The sequence below is a fragment of the Capsicum annuum genome, chromosome 2 (genome assembly GCF_002878395.1).
Source record: "Capsicum annuum cultivar UCD-10X-F1 chromosome 2, UCD10Xv1.1, whole genome shotgun sequence".
Lineage (NCBI taxonomy): Eukaryota > Viridiplantae > Streptophyta > Magnoliopsida > Solanales > Solanaceae > Capsicum > Capsicum annuum.
This window is the reverse complement of record NC_061112.1, coordinates 10,147,391-10,167,410: the sequence shown is the minus strand read 5'-3', so window position 1 is coordinate 10,167,410 and position 20,020 is coordinate 10,147,391. Positions and strand designations below refer to the sequence as shown.

The window sequence follows — 20,020 nt, the reverse complement described above, 5'->3', positions numbered from 1 at the left end:
ATATATATATATATATATATATATATATATATATATATATATATTGTGAGCATTACATCCCCATTCCATCCATATATATTCATGAGATATCGGTAGCATTGAGGAACATTATTTTTTAAAAGAAAATGACACTTTTATGAAAACCCTCTCCATGAACACGAGCGAAGAGGTGAGTTGAGATTGAGATGTAAGATATAATATATGGGTAGAAAATCCCCCATGGGTACAACCTGGGAGCTGAGTCGGTGGGTGTATGTAGAAAATCATGTGATGGCTTGCACCATTCATTTCATTCACATAACATTGCATTACATTTGCACACGCATCTTGCTTGATTTCCCTCGTTCCTTGACTTGTTCTTATTGTATATCAATATTGTTTCCATTTATGTGTATTTATATATTAGATCTGTTAGTGGAGACAGTGTGAGCTACCATTTGGGACTTTTTAGCTTGCAGATGAGATGCTCATAGTATATTTTACTTATCTTATTTTCTTCTTTTTTCAATCGGTCTATGATACTTACTAGTACAAGTAGATCTTACACACCCCTGCTGTGCTCTTTCGATGCAGATCCAGTACGAGCACTATGCGAGGCGGCTGAGTTCATGCATAAGATAGTGGGTGACTCGAGGTACTGGCTTACTCTAGAAACCCAAAGTCATTTACAGGCCTCATCCTATTGTTATTTATGTCTTTTATTATTTCAGATACAGATGTTATATTTCAGACTCAACTATACTATTAGATGCTCTGCACTAGGTTTTGAGATTGGATTTGTGTATTTCTTTCAGACTTTCGTTTTGATTTCATTCTAGAAGTCTCATCATATTCTGTTTTATTGGTGTTTTTTAATTTTCTCAACTCTTGGGATTGAGCTTACTTATCAAGCTAGGTCGCGATAAGTATCATCATGACTGAGTCATGAAAAGCTTACATATGATAAGAAATATAGTTGTTAAGTTCAATGATAAAGCAACTTCTCCTGCCAAACTAGTTAACATCAGCAATTCTTTTGCTGCATTATTAACTGAGAAGGAACAAGTTAGTGAGGATGAGCGAGGAGGCATAGAGAAGAAGATGAAGAACAAGACAACTGCAGATGGTGCAAATACATCACAAAATCAGTCGCACAAAGAGGTTTCAGAAGCATCAATTTGGCAAGAATTAGGGAAATCAGTCCCACCTTCCAAAATAGTTGATATTAACATCCAAGAAGATGAGGAGAAGAAAAACGATACTCAAAGCCATTCAGCAACCCAAGTTACACATGCAACATGCAAGCAGATATTATATCAGCAACGAGAGGAAGAAAATAACAAAAAATGACTACTCAAGTGCAATATCATTCTTCCACTAAAGAGTAGATACAAAAGGCATTTGCTAACCATAGTATGAAGGGAGGAAGTACAATTAATCATATGATTTCAGCAAGTGATCAAGAGGAGCAGGGGATACAAATCCAATACATAAAATATTTCAGGGAGAAAGGGAAAATTAAATGCTCAAATTGAAGTAGTAACAGAGGTTACAAGATCTAATACTGGAGTTGTTCAATCTAGTCCTACAAACCCAATTGAGCCATAACTCAGTCTAGAGAAAACATCAGTAATAGAAGCGGTTACAACGACTACAACAACTAATAAATAATGAGCAACAAGTTGTTATCAGTGGAGAGTTTAGTGAGCAGAAGATCATGCATAACAATGATAACATGGCCATTATGGAGGTTCTCATAGTAATGCAAATTGATGATACTCAAATTATTTTGGGACATATTGATTCTCTTAATAAGTCTCTGCATAATATTCTAACTCATACAGAGGAAATTAAAGAGACAAGTGTAGTAGAGGGTATAGGTGAGGAAGAGGCTTTAAAGGAAGACCAAATCTTCAAAAATGCAGATTTGTCCCCAAGAGTGGTCAATGCAGTCAAATATGCTAGAAAAGTCGAGAAACAAGGCAATGGTGAAAATGCACTACCTGTTAGAGTGCAACCAAAAAGTAAGGTGGTGTCACAACAAGGTGTTGAACAATTAAAGCACTAATTTGGAACATTAGGTCTGTAAAATCACAAAAAGCTTTTCAAAGAGTGCAAATGTTGCACAATTTTTACAACTTTGTTTTTGTGTCTTTGATGAAACCTTTTCAGCATATCAAAACTATTAATAGATACAAAACAAGGTTGAGAATGCCCCACGTAGTTCATAATAACAATGGAAATATCTGGTTTTGTAAATCATGGGTATGACATCAACATCATCAGTAACACAGAGCAGCAAATCACTATTTGTTTGCAAGAAAATTTTCAAATTTCAGGGTTTGTGCTAATTTTGTTTATGATAAATGTGATGGTCGCCAGAGGTTGGAGTTATGGTAATATGTGTACTCTTTATCTAATGATATTAACATCACTTGGGTGATAGAGAGATTTCAATGTGGTTCTTAATGGGGAAGAACAATTGGGACTTGCTTGTGGTGGATGCTAATGTAGAGGACTTTAAGTCTGTTAATGAATCTTGTGACTTATTTCAAGTGCCCTTGTTATGAACCCAAGGTTATGGAATAATTAAGTGTAGTTAGCGGGATTCATAGTGAGGAAAAAGTTTTTACTTGAATTTGGCAGAATACGAATGAAGGGTTAGGATTAGAAATAATTAAAAGGGAAGCGACAATCGTGATGGAGCCACGTGGCAGGGTAGTTACAAATACCCATCAGAGGAGAGAGAAAGGGCTAACAGAAAATTGGCACTCATTCTTCGTGTCTCTTTCTCTGATGCTCTCTTCTCTCTTTTCTTCCAAAATCTCTTTCTTATTCTTCTCTCATCTAATCTGCAGGTTCTCATGGATTCAATGACACCTCTTCCTATCAATTTTTAGTCATAGTTTCTATTTTCATTTTATTTGAGATCCATTTTGTCTATTTTTCGATTAAGGAGAAAAACCAAAGATTCCCAAAGTATTATTGAGTTGAATTTCCGTAATCTAATTTGATATCTCAATCGAGATCATAACATCTAGTATCAGAGTCGGGTCATACAACCTGTGTGGTAAATGATGGCAGAGGATACTCATTGGAAGGTTAACAGATGATAAGCTATCCTGGCATGATAAACAGCCTGCAAATCTATTAAATTCACAGCAGGAAGTAAAGAACACGCAAGTAGGAATCCAAGGAACGCTAGAATTGATCCTTGATTGATTTGGTACTCTAGAAAGAGGTCCTGTAGGATAGCATATTGGTGGTGGACTGTTGCCCAATCCAGCTCAAAACATCAGGAACAGACAACCAGCTCCAATTCTACCACCCAAGTGGGAACTACCTCAATTCGAAGGTCACGAACCCAAGGTATGAATACGAAAGTGTGAGAGATATTTTACGCAGTATAGAATTATTGATGAAAGTAGAGTGGACACTGTTGCACTTTATTTGAATGGATCTACAGAGGTGTGGTATCACTCACTACTGTTTAGTTAAGTAGTAGTGAATTGGGTAGATTTTAAGGAGGAACTAATCATTAGGTTTGGCGAGATACTAGCCAAAGATGTGGTGGAGGAATTCAACAAATTAATCTAGACAGGTACAGTTGATGAATTTTTGGGTAGATTTGAAGATCTAAAGGCACAAATGCTTATTAGGAACCCATCCTTGAATGAGGCTCATTTCTTATCTAGCTTTATTGGTGCCTTGAAAGAACAAATCAGATTTTTTGTTAAGATGTTTAGACCAACCACATTGAAGATGGCAATTGAGAAGGCTAGGTTGCAGGAAATGGCTATTGAGGCTGCCTTAAGGAGGAACAAGACCACTATCAAGAGTAATCAAATATTGGTTAATTCTGGAACCAGTGCTAACAAGACTACTAGTAGCCTGACTGTAAGGAATAACACTTTCAAAATTAGTCCTAAAGTATATGAATATAGGAAGGCCAACCATTTGTGTTTCAGATGTGGTGATAAGTATGGGCTTGGACATATCTGCAAAAAGAAGCAACTCAATTGTATGGTGGGGGAAGTGGAGGTTGAACTTGTCCTAGAAAAGGTTGAACCTAAGGAAGATGCATCTGAAATTACTAAAACCCTCCTAATTTATTAATAGAAAGTGTACTATAGCAAGAGATACAACATGTTGTGTGTCTTAATTCTTTGACATGCCAAAATAGAGGAGAAAATACCATCTTAGTGGGAGGCACGGTAAAGAAGAGGCAACTATCTCTATCAGTTGACTCTGGTAGCACACAGTTTTATTGATGAACACACAGTTCAAGCTACTGGTCATCAACCTAGCCATTGCCCAACCGGTAAGAGTGACTGTGGCAGATGGTAATTATGTACTATGCACTTCACATTGTAAGGGATTTATATGGAAAATGCAAGGAAGGTCTGCTCATAATTCCTCTTGGGGGAGTGATATTGTATTGGTAAATGATTGGATGAAAAAGCACAATCTGACTAAATTTAACCATGAAAGGAGGTATGTGACTATTGGAAGGAAGAGTAACAAACTAGTACTACCTGGTTAACTTGAGGAGGGTAGTTTGAGGATGAAATCAAGTTGCTCAATGAGCAAGATATTGAAGAAGGTTCAAGCTCTCAATGCTCACTTATTTATGATGACCAAAGTTCCACATGAGAATGGAGTTCCCATTGATGCAAACATTCAGGAAGTATTGGATAAGTATGATGAAGTGTTTGTTGAGCCTAAATCCCTGCCACCTGCTAGAGCCTTGGACCATTCTATTCCTCTAAAACCTGGAGCTATGCCAGTCAATTTGAGGCCTTCCAGGTACAACTATCATCAAAAGAATGAACTAGAGAAACAAGTGAAAGACATGTTTACTAGTGGATTGATCCAGCATAGTAAGTCTAATTTTTCATCACCTACTCTTTTGGTAAAAAAGAAGGATGGAACATGGAGATTTTGTGTAGACTACAGAGACTTAAATGATATTACTATCAAAGACAAGTATCCAATTCCAATAGTTGATGATTTGTTGGATGAATTATGTAGTGCTACTATGTTTTCTAAAGTTGAGTACAGGGTGATGCCATTTGGACTCACTAATGCTCCAGCAACCTTCCAGGCTCTCATAAAACAGATCTTTAAACCTTTCTTGAGAAAATTTGTGCTAGTGTTTTTTGATGACATCCTTATCCATAGCCTTACTACAACTGATCATATTCAACACTTAAGAGTAGTGTTTGCTACCCTCAAAACTCATTCATTATTTGAAAAAAAGTCCAAATGTTCATTTGGTCAACCACAGGTGGAGTATTTGGTGCATATAAATAATAAGGATGGAGTAGCTTATCCTCAAAAAATTCAAGTCATGGTGGATTAGCCTAAACCTACAACACTAAGGCTCTCAAAGGGTTTCTTGGTCTCACTGGTTACTATAGGAGGTATGTCAAGGATTGTGGTTTCATCTGCAAGCCTCTCATTAGCCTATTGAAGAAGGATTCCTTTTAGTAGAATCTAGAAGCAAAGATAGCATTTAAGGAACTCAAGGAAGCCATGACCACCACTCTAGTATTAGCTCTTCCTAACTATACACAAGAGTTTGTAGTGGAGACAAATGCTAGTCATGGAGGCATTGGTGCAATGCTATTGCAGAAAGGTAAACCAATAGCTTATTTTAGTAAGGTGTTGGCATTGAAGCACAGAGAAAGGCCAATATATGAAAAGGGATACATGGAACTTCTAAGTGCTACTGATAGAAGCACTTCATAGTGAGGACTGACCATCATAGCTTAAAATACTTACTAGAACAAAAAGTGACTTCACCTATTCAACATAAGGGGTTAACCAAGCTCTTAGGACTTGATTATCAAGTCCAATATAAAAAAGGGAGTCGAGAATATGGTGGCTGATGCACTGTCTAGGCAATAGAAAGGGGTAGTAGGCATGAAAGCTAAGTACAAGGTCAGTTGTTGGCTATCAGCATTTGTAATACTGCATGTATTCAAGAGGTGATAGACAATTATATAGAAGAAGCTCCGGTGTAGAATATTGTGACACTAATGGTTGTAGACTCTAATGGACCTAGCTTGTGGCATTACTCAGCCGGCATTCTCAAAAAGAAGGGTAAGGCATATTTTGGATCAAATGGAAACCTGAGGCAAAAACTGATTTCCTCCTTTTATAACACACCACTTGGGGGCATTCTAGACAGTCGGGAACATTAAAGATTGGGAACATTGAAGAGGTTGGCTCAGTTCTTTTACTGGCCAAAAATGAAAATGATGGTCAATGATTATGTTTCTAGTTGTGACATTTGTCACAGAAACAAAGATAATAACTTAGCTTACCCTGGACTATTATAGCCTTTGACCATCCCTAATCAAGCTTGGAGCCATATAGCTATGGACTTTACTGAAGGCTTGCCGAAATCTAAGTCTAAAGATGTCATCTTAGAAATGGTTGACAGGTTTACTAAGTATGCCAATTTCCTTACTTTGTCACATCCTTTTATTGCAACTACAGTTGCTAATAATTTTTGGAAAAAAATTCGTAGCTTGCATGGAACCCTGAGTCTATTGTTACTGACAGGGACAAGGTGTTTGTGAACAACTCTCAGCAAGCTTTGTTTAAGTTATTGGGCACTCAACTGTATTTTAATTCTGCTTACCATCCATAAAGTAATGGACAAACTAAAAGAGCGAACAGGTGTTTAGAGAATTATTCTAGGTGTATGGCGGCTAATAGAGGTATGGCGAAAATGCCCGAGGCTTGGAGGTGGAGTACTATGATCCCTCTTTATAAGAACAAGGGTGACATTCAGAGTTGCAATAACTATAGGGGTATTAAGTTATTGAGTCACTCTATGAAGATTTGGGAGAGAGTGGTCGAGGTGAGGCTGAAACGGATAGTGTCTATTTCGGAGAACCAGTTTGGATTTATGCCTGGCCGCTCGACGACGGAGGCAATTCACCTGGTACGGAGACTGGTGGAACAGTATAGGGAAAGGAAGAAGGACCTGCACATGGTGTTTATCGACTTGGAGAAGACATACGACAAAGTCTCCAAGGAGGTGCTTTGGAGATGCTTGGAGGTGAGTGGAGTACCGGTGGCATATATCGGAGCAATTAAGGACATGTATGATGGAGCTAAAACTCACATGAGAACGGTGGGAGGAGACTCAGAGCATTTTACTGTCTTGACAGAATTGCATCAGGGATCTACTCTTAGTCCCTTTTTGTTTGCTTTGGTGATGGATGTGTTGACGCGGCGTATTCTAGGAGAGGTGCCTTGGTGTATGCTTTTTGCAGATGATGTAGTTTTGATTGATGAGATGCGGGGGGGAGGGGGGGTGATAAATTAGAGGTGTGGAGACAAACTCTTGAGTCTAAAGGGTTCAGGTTGAGTAGGAGCAAGACAAAGTATTTGGAATGCAAGTTTAATGACGTGAGGCTGGAGAATGAGGTGGTAGTGAAGTTGGAATCACAGGTGGTATGTAAGAGGGATAGTGTCAAGTATCTCGGGTCCGTGATTCAGGGTAACGGTGAGATTGACGAGAAGATCTCGCACCGTATTGGGGCGGGATGGATGAAGTGGAAGCTCACTTCAGGGGTGTTGTGTGATAAGAAGGTGTCGCCCAAGCTTAAAGGCAAATTCTACAGGGTGGCAATCCGTCCGGCCATGTTGTATGGAGCAGAGTGTTGGCCAGTTAAGAACTCCCACATTCAAAAAATGAAGGTGGCGGAAATGCGGATGTTGCATTGGATGTGTGGGCTGATTAGGGGGAATAGAGTTCGGAATGAGACTATCAGGGAGAAGGTTGGTGTGACTCCAGTGGAGAATAAGATGCGGGAAGTCCGATTGAGATAGTTCGGACACGTGATTGGGAGGGGCATGGATGCCCCGGTTCGTAGGTGTGAGAGGCTAGCTTTGGATGGTTTTAGGCGGGGTAGGGGTAGGCCGAAGAAGTACTGGGGAGAGGTGATTAGGCGGGACATGGAGCAGTTACTGCTCACTGAGGACACAACCCTAGATAAGAAGATCTGGAAGACGCGAATTAGGGCAGAAGGCTAGGGTCAGTTTGGGTCGCTAGTGTAAGGAATTACTTGGTGAGGGTATTATTCTTGTTATGATACCTTGTTTCATGCTTTATTACGAGTCTGTTTACTATTACTTGTGGGTGTCATATTTATGTTATGCCATCTTGTTCCATGCTTTACTATGAATTTGTTTAGTATTCCGTGTCTCGAGCCGGGGGTCTATCGGAAACAGCATTTCTACTTCTATAGAGGTAGAGGTATGGACTGCGTACATCTTACCCTCCCCAGACCTCACTATGTGGGAATACACTGGGTTTTTTGTTGTTGTTGTATGGCGGCTAATAACCTCACCAGTGGAAGCAATTGTTACCAGCTACAGAGTAGTGGTATAATACTAATTCCCACATTGGTTTGCAATGTACACCATTTAAGGCTTTGTACGGTTACACTTGATGAGTGGTGATTTTACCACTCATTTGCACTCAATATTCGTGCACATTACTGTGTTTTGAATGAATAAATGAGACAATTGTGACTGAATGCACTAATACCCACATTTTGCAGGCACATAGTTGATGAAATATAAAGATGTGAATTAGAGCGTAAAAGTGATCAAAAGAAGGCAAGAAAGTGCAATTAAAGATCTGGAGCAGAAATGGCCTCAGTTATCGCGATCGCGGTTATAGGACCGCGATCACGGTCAGTCAAGAAGGTCAACCTATCGTGGTCACGGTCAAGCCTATGCGATCACGACACAGCAAAAAAGAGCTGCCCAAGGGCAGAATTATGAATGTACGTGGTTGATCCCAAATTTGACAAAAAGAAGACTCAAACCCTATTATTGATAATATTCCATCTTCCCCAATTTTGAATATTGTTCTAGGGTTTGTAGCCTCCATTCTTGGAGAAAAAAATATTGTATAAATTTTGGGTGAAGAATATTTTGGAGTCACTTCCAAGTGAAGAATTAGTGAACTCCCATTGAAGATTTGTTGGATCTAATAGTTTGAAGTAACATTCACTTAGATTTTCTCAAATCAAATCAATGGAGATGGTGGGTAAAATCTTTACTTATTTATCTTATAAGTAGCTAGTCTTTCCTCTTGGGATTATGCTAGAATAGGGTGTAAATACATGTGAGATGTAATTTGTTTGTGCATTTGCAAGTTTGTGATGTTGGATTCTATTATTGCTTGAGCAAATTGGCTAGGATTTGTGGGTGAAAGCCTCAAATACCCAAAAGGGGTTTGATGGATGAAGATCCCAAGCTCTTGAAAGCTCAAACCGTCCTTGAAATAGAGGTTTGGGTGAACTTTTGGAAACCACATCATCCTTAAAAGAGGGATGTGGGAACCAAGGTAATAATAAATAATTTATGAGCATGGTTGACTAATTTTCACCATCTTAGACATAAGGGTGATTGTGAAGTTGACTATACTTTACGCACCATCCTAGAAATAGGGGTGATTAACTGAGGTATTAGGTGATTTTGAACGAAGCATTCATTAAGCACTCGAAAGGGTCAACGAGTGACACGCTTGGGTTTTGTAGACAAACTAGCCTAAAGGATTTCTAACCTAGCCTACCACACCACCAACACTTAGAATTTGAATCAAATTATCACACTCATGCATATGTTGCCCCTAGGAAAGCATAATCCCAAGATCCATGCTTAATCACCTAGACTCTAATTATTCGTAGCCCCGAATTAATACTAGAAAATCCCAAAGAGAAATATTACATGTGATACCTTTCAAATCCCCCGCCCCATTTTTATCTTTTTGTACTATTTGTTTGAATTTAGCTAGTATCTATCATTTCAAACTAATTTAATCGTCACTCACATTGTTCCTCGTGGATTCGACCCCGACTCCTAAGTTGGGTAAATATATTGACAAAGACCTCCTTGCACTTAAATTAACGTGTAAGTTGAGCGTTATCAACACTCATCAACAACTATCTCTTAGTCCACTCTTAGAGAACATAGTTCAAGATGCCGAAGATGTAGTAATGCAGAACAATAATTTTTACAATTACTTAAGGACGACTTGACCAAGGCAAAAGCAAGAATGAAGTATTATGCTGATAACAAGAGGACAGATAGAGCATTTGCAGTTGTGATATTACTTGAAGCTCTAACCATATGGACAGACCTCTTTAGCTCTGAGAAAAAATCTCAAACTTAGTTCCAAGTATTATGGACCTTAAGCAATCACTGCTAGAATTGGTGTTGTTTCCTAAAGGTTAGCACTACCTACCATCTGAATCCAAGGTGCATCCAGTGTTTCATGTGTCCCTTCTTAAGAAAAAAGTGGGTGATCAAAGAGAAAATTGCTATAGTTAAAAAGCAATAATTTAAAGAGATACCCTCAACAGAAAATAGAGCAGTGATGCAAAGAGCCAAAGCTAAATATACCAATACTTGAAACTAGAAGAGAGTTTTTGGCATAAAAAGAAGGGTGTGATTGGTTTGTGGATGGCACTAGAAATACTAGATTTTTTTCATAATCCGGTAAAAAGGAGAAGACGGAGATTGAAATTGTAAAAGATTCAAAATAATTAGGGTGTATGGCTGGAAGATTCAAAAGATATAGTAGATGAGGCTATAGATTTTTATCAGCAATAGTTTTGGCAAGATAGAGATCAGACAGATTTATTTTTGTTAAATCACATTCCAGAATTGATTCATGATGATTATATGATGCTTTAAGCTCTATTCCTGATAGTGAATAGGTGAAGGAAGTTGTGTTTAATTTGAGTGGGGATAGTGCTTGTGGGCCTGATAGTTTATCAGACAAATTCTATCAAACATGTTGGGATAGAGTGAGTCCAAACATTATAAGATCGATTCCTGATTTTTTCTCTTGTAATTCACTTCCCAAATCTATTACTCACACTAATTTTGTCCTTATACCTAAGAAACTTGATATGAAAACTTTCACAGATATGGGACCAATTAGTTTGAGTAACTTTGTTAATAAGATCCTATCTAGAATTATTCATTATAGATTGGAAGGGGATTTTCCTAAGCTTATTTCCCCTAATCAATCTGGTTTTGTAAAAGAAAGGAGAACTATAGAGAATATTTTGCTGACCCGGGAATTGATTACTCACATTAGCAAGAAATGAAAACCTTCTAATGTTGTCATTAACCTAGATATGGCAAAAGCTTATGATAGAGTTTCTTGGTTGTTTCTATAAAGGTGATGAGGAAAATGGGCTTTGCTAATAACTTTGTTGATCTGGTCTGGAGGCTGATATCTAATAAATATTACACAATGCTTATAAATGGGCAATCTCATGGGTTTTTTCACTCTACTAGAGAAGTGAAGCAAAGGGGACCCATTATCCCCTGTTTTATTCATTCTATACTCGAAAGTGTTATTTAGAGCTCTGAACTCATTATTTAAGTATCAGCAATTTGTGGGGTTTGGAATGCCTAAGTGGAGTTCTAATCTAAATCACTTAACTTATGTTGATGACACTATTATCTTTTCTTCTACTAATGCCTATTCTTTAGAAAAAATTATGTCTACTTTACAGAAATATGAGAAGCAGTCAGGGTAGAAAGTGAATAAAGACAAGAATTTGTATTACATTCATCAAAATATAATAGGAAAAACTGATACTCAAATTGCTTAGATTATAGGTATGGATAGAGCAAAGTTTCTTATGAAATATCTGGGGTGTCCTATTACTCACAAAAAGAAAAGAACAGGAGATTATGCTGAGTTGTTGGACAAAGTGAAAGGAAACTTCAAGCATGGAAGGGTAAAATGTTATCTTATGGGTAAGGAAGTGCTTATTACTAGGGTACTTTAGAGTATTCTAGTATATATTTTATCAGGAATTATCCCTCCTATTTGTGTTTTAAAAGATTTTCAGAGGATATTTGCTAAGTTTTTCTGGAGTAATAAGGAATCAGGAAGAAGCAAACATTGATCAGCTTGGACCAAGGTATGCCTTCATAAATTAAAAGGCGATTGGGCTTTAGATCATTAGTTGTTATATCTAAGGTTTTGTATGGAAAATTGTGGTGGAGATTTAGGATGCATAACTCTTTGTGGTCCAATTTTTAAGGACCAAACACTGCAAGAAACAGATTCATGCTCTAGTGGAATGGAAAAGAGGCTATCAGTTCTGAAAATACATGCTAGAGAATAGGAAGAAAAGTGAGCATTATTTGAGGTGGGAACCTAAAGGTGGTTCATCTAGCATTTGGTAAAGGTTTGATAACTAGACTAATCTTGGTCCTTTATACAAGCTACCTTCTGAGGTTCATTCATGTCATAAGATGAGAGATTTTATGGATTTCTTTACTGAAGAAGGATGAGATTTTCATAATACGCAAGAAAGGATTTTCAGAGTCTCTGGTAGATCACATCAGTAACACTTTGAGTAAATCCCAACTATTAGAAGGAGGAGATAGACCATGGCGGACCTTGTCCGGCTGCTTTAGTATGAAAAGTGTGTGGAACTTACTCAGAAATAAGAAAGAGTTAAATGAAGACTTCAACAATCTTTGGCATTCTGGTTTACCTTTTAAGATTTCTTTCCTTGCCTGAAAGGTATGGCTAGGTAAGGTTGTTGCTGCTCACTTAATTAACTCTTGGAATTCTAATCTATCAACAGATTGTAGGTGTTGTTTGATTCCTTAAAAGGAGACTATTGAACATCTCCTAAATGGAGAGGTGGCTAAATCAGTTTGGCATAATTATTCAAGGCCAGTAGGTGTTCATCAAAGTCCTTTCTTGAAACCCAACATAGGGGTGAGAAATATAGGATAAAAAATATTATTGAATTGTTGTCTCTAAATTATTACATTGAGACCCTATTTATAGACACTACATTCCAATCCTATTCCTAATAGGACACTACATTACAATCCCTTTCCAAGTAGAATTCAATATGTTATTCCTATTCTTATTCTAACACTCCCCCTCAAGCTAGTACATACAAGTCATATGTACCAAGCTTGTCACAAATGTAATTAATACGAGGACTGGTGAGGGACTTGGTGAAGATATCTGCAAGTTGATCACTTGACTTCACAAATTTTGTAACAATATCTCCCGAGAGTATCTTTTCTCTGACAAAGTGACAATCAATCTTTATGTGTTTGGTCCTCTCATGGAACACTGGATTAGATACAATATGAAGGGCTGCCTGATTATCACATACAAGTTCCATCTTACCAGTTTCTCCAAATTTTAATTCTCTCAGCAATTGCTTGATCCAAACCAGCTCGCAAGTTGCTGCAGTCATTGCTCGATACTCTGCTTCGGCACTAGATTGAGCAACCACACTCTGTTTCTTACTCTTCCAAGATACCAAATTACCTCCTACTAAAACACAATATCCAGATGTAGAACGTCTATCAGAGGTTGATCCTGCCCAATCTGCATCTGTATATCCAATGATATGCTCATGACCTCGATCCTCGAAGAGTCGTCCTTTACCTGGAGATGACATTATATATCGCAAAATCCGAACAACTGCATCCCAATGACTATCACAGGGGGAAGTCATAAACTAACTCACAACACTCACAGGAAAAGAGATGTCAGGTCTAGTCATTGTGAGATAATTCAACTTTCCAACCAACCGCCTATACCTTCTAGGATCACTGAGTGGCTCCCCTTGTCCTGGCAGAAGTTTAGCATTTGGATCAATAGGAGTGTCAATAGGTCGACATCCCATCATTCCTGTTTCCTCAAGAATGTCTAAAGCATACTTGCATTGAGAAATAACAATACCTGAGCTGGACTGAGCAACCTTAATCCCTAGAAAGTATTTCAATCTGCCAAGGTCTTTAGTCTGAAAATGCTGAAAGAGATGTTGCTTCAAATTAGTGATACTATCTTGATCATTGCCGGTAATAACAATATCGTCAATATAAACCACTAAATAAATACACAGATTTGGTTCAAAATAGCGATAGAACACTGAATGATCAGCTCCACTACGAATCATGCCAAACTCCTGAATAACTGTGCTAAACTTTCCGAACCAGGCTCGAGGGGATTGTTTTAAACCATAGAGTGACTTGCGCAATCGACATACAAGACTACAAGACTCCCCCTGAGCAACAAAACCAGGTGGTTGCTCCATATAAACTTCTTCCTCAAGATCACCATGCAAAAAAAACATTCTTAATGTCCAACTGATAAAGAGGCCAATGACGAACGGCAGCCATAGAAAGAAAAAGACGGACTGATGCTATTTTAGCCACGGGAGAGAACGCGTCACTACAATCAAGCCCAAATATCTGTGTATATCCTTTGGCAACAAGGCGAGCCTTTAGCCGATCAACCTGACCATCTGAACCAACTTTGACTGTATAAACCCAACGACAACCAACAGTAGATTTACCTGCAGGAAGGGAAACAAGCTCCCAAGAACCACTCGTATGTAAAGCAGTCATCTCATCAATCATAGCCTGTTTCCATCCTAAATGGGAAAGTGTTTTACCTGTAGTCTTAGGAATGGAAATACAGGACAAAGATGATACAAAAGCATATAGGGTGATGACAAACGATGATGACTCAAGAAGTTAGCATTACGAGTGGATTTTATACCTTTTTGAAGTGCAACCGATTGACTAGGAAGAGGCAGTTCCGCAGTGGGGAAAACGTCAGGCGCAGGACATGAATCATCTGGGATTGATATTGGACATGGGCGCCAGTGATAAGTCAAAAGTGGTGGCACTGTGACTGGAGATGAAGAAGTAACCGTAGATTCCTCAAAGATTGGTGTGGGTAAGACTGGAGGTATAGGTAAAACCTCAGAGATATTAAGATGATCAGAAGATGTATAGTAAGGTTGAGATTCAAAGAATGTGACATCAGCAGACATAAGGTAGCGACCCCGATCAGGTGAATTCAATCGATACCCTTTTTGAACTCGAGAGTAACCAAGGAAGACACATTTGAGAGCACGAGGAGCTAATTTATGTTTTCCTGGGGCAAAGTTATGAAGAAAACATGTGCTCCCAAAAACACGAGGGGGGATAGAGTAGAGATGTGACTGAGGAAATAGTATGGAATGGGGAACCTTATTCTGGATTGAAGATGATGGCATTCTGTTAATGAGATAGCAAGATGTGAGGACCGCATAGCCCCAAAAACGCAGTGGAACATGGGATTCAATGAGAAGAGTGCAAGCAGTCTCAATGAGATACCTATTTTTTCTTTCTGCTATGCTGTTCTGCTGAGGGGTGTATGGACATGATGTTTGGTGAATGATTCCTTGATGAGTCATAAACTCCAGAAAATGGGCGAATAAGTATTCTAAGGCATTATCACTACGAAAAGCACGAATAGAAACACCAAATTGATTTTGTATTTCAGCATAAAAACTTTTGAATATAGAGAATAACTCGGAACGATCTTTCATTAAGTAAACCCAAGTCAATCAACAACAACAAACCCAGTGTATTCCCACCTGGTGGGGTCTGGGGGGTAGGATATACGCAGTCCATACCTCTACCTCTGAAAAAGTAGAAAGGTTGTTTCCGATAGACCCCCGGCTCGAGACACGCGGTACCACACAAACACATAGTAAAGCACAGCACAAGGTTACAAGATGAAAGTAACAAAGTAATGAAATCCTAACGGTGAACTGACTCTACTAGGACCCCAAATATCGAAATGAACTAATGAGAAAATAAACTCTGAGCAACTTTCAATACTACGTGAAAATGTAGCACGGGTGTGTTTCCCAAGTTGACATGGCTCACAATCTAATGTGGATAGGCTATACAAACTAGGCACCATCTTTTGTAGCTTGGATAGACTAGGATATCCTAAACGTTTGTGAATAAGGTTGGGAGGATATGTAGCGGAACATGCTGTGAAGGAATTTGAAGCGGTAAGATGGTAAAGGCCTTGTGATTCATGTCCTATGTCAATTGTCTGTCCCGTTTTGCGGTCCTGTATTAGAAAAGAATCATCAAAAAAAGTTATACTACAATCAAGGGCACGTGTCAAACGACTAACAAATACAAGATTAAAAGGACAACTAGCGACATAAAGAACAGAGTCTAGAGTGACAGAAGATAGGGGTTTGGTTTGTCCAACTCCTTTTGGCTCTGTTCGAATTCCATTAGCTAAAGTAATAGCTGGAAGAGATTGCGAATAAACAATATTAGACAAAAGTGATTTATCACTAGAAATATATCAGAAGCACCTGAGTCCACAACCCATGATCCAAAGGTAGGAGATTGTGCAGCTGAGGCTATTGGTAGAAATATATTCTTACTTACTTGATATTGAAGATCCTCATTATATTCCTTGTCAGATAAATACACCCGTTGATCACCTGCGGTGTTAGCCTGAGCAATATGAGCATTTTTAGTTGGTCGACCATGCAAAGAATAGCATATTCCACGAGTATGTCCAAGCCTATTTTTAGTTGACGCACGGTGACTGAGTTATCTTGTTTGATATTTCTAACCTTCTCTGATACCATGTGAGAAATATAGGAGAACAAAATATTATTGAATTGTTGTCTCTAAATTATTACATTGAGACCCTATTTATAGACACTACATTCCAATCCTATTCCTAATAGGACACTACATTACAATCCCTTTCCAAGTAGAATTCAATATGCTATTCCTTTTCTAACAATAGGGAGGTGGTGGAACAATCAAAGTAACCCAATACTGAAAACAGTAATGCAAGTTGTGCCTTTGATAGTACTTTGGATCATTAGGAAAAAAAGAAATATTATCCTACATGGAGGAATATTTACTACTAGAAAGACATTTAGAGAGGTAATGGTCTAATTAAGAAGTTTATTAGCTGAAAATATACATGGCCTGAGATGGTTAATTTCCTAGAAAGAAACATGCCTTCATACAAGTTTACAATTGTAAGATGGAACCCTCCTTCTGAACACTGATTTAAGTCCAACATAGATAGATACTTAAAAGGCAAACTAAGCCCAAGCGCTGCAGCTTTTTGTATAAGGGATTCATCTGGGCAATTTGTGTTTGCAAAAGGGATCAGAATTCAAGATACTACTAACATGGTGGCTGAAGCTACGGCTATTAGAGAATGCCTGGAGTATTGTAAAGAACATTTGATTAGTCCGATTACTATTGAATCGGATTCCTTGACAATGGTACAGTTTTTGGAAAATATTTAGAAACCCCCTTGGAGTATGGTGATGGAAGTTGAGCATATATGCAGATTATTGAAGACAATGACAGCAAGAGTACAGTATTCCCTTTGGGAAGGAAATGCTCTTGCTGATTTTCTTACTAACCTAGTTTTTCCTTTTGCAGGTGATTTCTTAATTAGTCAATATCAAGACATACCAAGCGAAGGAAAAAGAATTTATAATTTAGACAGACAAGGCGCTCCATAAGTAATAAGACAATCAGTGCAGGTTTGGTATCACAGTAATTATACGATTTGAAGAAGGTGGGGCATTTTAAAGCACAAGTACCAGTAAGCAGCTAAGACTATTCCATGAGAAATAAGTAAGGTTGAAGCATTTCAAAGGGTTTGTGTATTCGAACCTGTGAGAGCATCGATGCCAAACGAAAACCTTCATATTTTGAAAAGGATTTAGCTTAGCCAACAATTGGATATTCATTTTTACACCCATGCGACAAGTCCAAATAATTCAAAGATTCAAAATTCGTGGCTCAAATTTTTTATTTCTTGAAATCTGGTGGTGGTATTAATCTTGTATGAGATTCAATCCACTGATTGAGGGAAAAGAAAACAAGAGTTATTAGTTTTAGGAAGCTTACCAAAAGATGCAGCCGTGGGTCGATTCATTTGTATGGAACCTTGGCAACGCAAAAACAAAAAAGCAATCGAACGGACCTGTGCACTAATTAGACGATCTAAAAGATTTTAGCTTTAGTGATAGTCCAGTTCAGTCAGTAGCAAAATGAATTCAAGATCAGCACTTTCAGAATCGAAAATTTTCTTGTCTACAGAACAAAATTACTTAGTTTTTTTCAGGTAAATCAGCGACATGGACGTAGAAGACTATGGAGGTCGATTTGAGGAGTAGATTCATCATGAAAAAGGTGTAGAGATGAATGGAGAAGAAGGGTCTAGAGCTGCAACAACTTTCCTAATCTAGGAGTGGAGCTTTAGGAGGAAATTTGGCTAACAGGTCTTTTAAGTGTATAGCAAAATGGCCTACTGTCATTTTCTTATTTTAAAATAAAATAAAAGCATAACTTTATTGAGAATTGGACTATAATAATATATTAATTTTCTCATTTTAAAATAAAATAAAAGCATAACTTTACTAAGAATTGAACTATAATAATATATTAAAAACTATGGAACCTATTTATAAATTATACTTAAAACATAAAACTCTAACTCATTTTCTTAATTTCAAATTATTTTTTTCCTCTCGCTAACTTTTTTCTTCACTATTCTTACTAAAAACTCATTGTTTCTTCCAAATTCTCCTTTTTAAAGTTAGTATTTTATTTCTAAATGTTCTATCTCCTCTCAAATTTGTACGTTTTTTGTACGTTTTCTACTCTCATTTAATTTTAGTATCATTTTTTTAAAAAATATTTGTGTACATATTTGATCGGTCGGATTAATAATCTATATATCCATATGTTGGTCGGGTCGATAATCAATTTGTCTATATATCGATTGGATCGATAATCAATCTGTTGGATCGATAATCGATTTGTCCATCGCAAATCAGGTTTTGGACTAATTCATAAAATGTGTAAAAGATTTTGGTGGGAGGGAATTTGTTTAGATTCTGTAAAATGGTGATTTGTGGACTAATTTGTAACTTTTTAAATTTGTAAATAAATTTTAAATCACAAATAAATTTAAACTTTAAAAAGTGGGTCATTTCCCTAAAAAAAACTCGAAATTTATTTAATTAAAAAGTAGACTTGAAGAGTTCATTTAACAATGAATCTCGAGTTTTAGTCCTTTTTGTCTGATCTTTTTGTTGAATTTATGGATCGGGTCACAACTGAGGCCGGTTGTAAATATTTTGGATCATTTTATTTTAATAAATGGGCTTATTAGCCTAACTTTTTAATTAAGAAAAGGGCGTTTTACATAAATACCTTCAAGTTTACTCATAATTACGTTTTATTCCTTCTTTTAATAAAATTACATAAAGTCCTTAATTTTGATTTTTTAGATACACAATTTGACAACCGATACATCCTAACAAGAAATTAATTCGTGTTAAAAAAGAAAATTTATTCAGTTAATGATAAAATTTGAAATTCAAAAAAGGATCATGCTTCTTCAAGCAACAATGAGCGGCAACATCTCCAACGAACTTGCATTGTCGGAGCAACCACAACAAATCCAAAATATTCAAAATCGTTTCAAGCTCTAACCCGTTAAACTCTCAATCGCTAATCACTATTTCGGTTGAATTTCATACCGAAAAATCAAAATCCTTTTCTCCGTCGAAAAATATGTAACTGTGACCATCACTGTCGCTCCAACTAGCCAATCGGTAAAACACCACGTTTCATACATCCACACCGATACATAAATCTAATGTATCCATGCTGAAATATATTGATACATATATCTGATGTATCTCAGTATAAATTAAGCAAAATAGACACACATTGATACATAATTGAATACATTGATTCAAACGAATTTTGATACTTTAGTTTAAACATATTTTAAGACAAATATATAAGACTTATGTATCGAATTCGGAAATTCAACAAGCATAATGTATCTTCATCCCCTCTTCAATTTATCTTCATATTTTTTTACTCCAGATACATACTGATTATACCTTTTTAGAGGATTCTGAGATGTATCTTCACATTTATCGCTTTTGTATCAACAATGTCCGACAAGCATAATGTATCTTCTTGTCCTTTTTAATCAAATACATCATTATTATGTATTTCTGAATTTCCTTAACAGATAAATCATTTTTATATATCTCCATTAACATCGTCATCTTCAACCTCCATTGACGAATTTCGGCCAATGTCGATAGTAAATCCTCACTGACGAGCCACCAAATATACACTTATT

At 37.3% G+C, this 20,020-nt stretch overlaps 1 protein-coding gene across 9 annotated transcripts in view; it reads right to left on the bottom strand.

Moving 5' to 3' along the window:
• The window catches only part of LOC107858495 (uncharacterized mitochondrial protein AtMg00810), a 62,968-nt gene extending 44,812 nt beyond the window's left edge, over positions 1-18,156 (bottom strand). The window contains exons 1-5 of one of the 9 annotated variants that reach the window (XM_047404756.1): positions 17,761-18,156; positions 17,524-17,552; positions 16,261-16,329; positions 13,754-13,823; positions 9,001-13,642 (exon numbers count right to left, since the gene is read on the bottom strand). In XM_047404756.1, the coding sequence (XP_047260712.1) occupies positions 13,530-13,642; positions 13,754-13,823; positions 16,261-16,329; positions 17,524-17,552; positions 17,761-17,788 (309 nt within the window). In that variant the 5' untranslated portion in view covers positions 17,789-18,156 and the 3' untranslated portion in view covers positions 9,001-13,529. The other 8 variants (XM_016703166.2, XM_016703165.2, XM_016703163.2 and 5 more) reach the window with 8 other exon arrangements.
• Between the last annotated feature and the right edge of the window lie 1,864 nt (positions 18,157-20,020).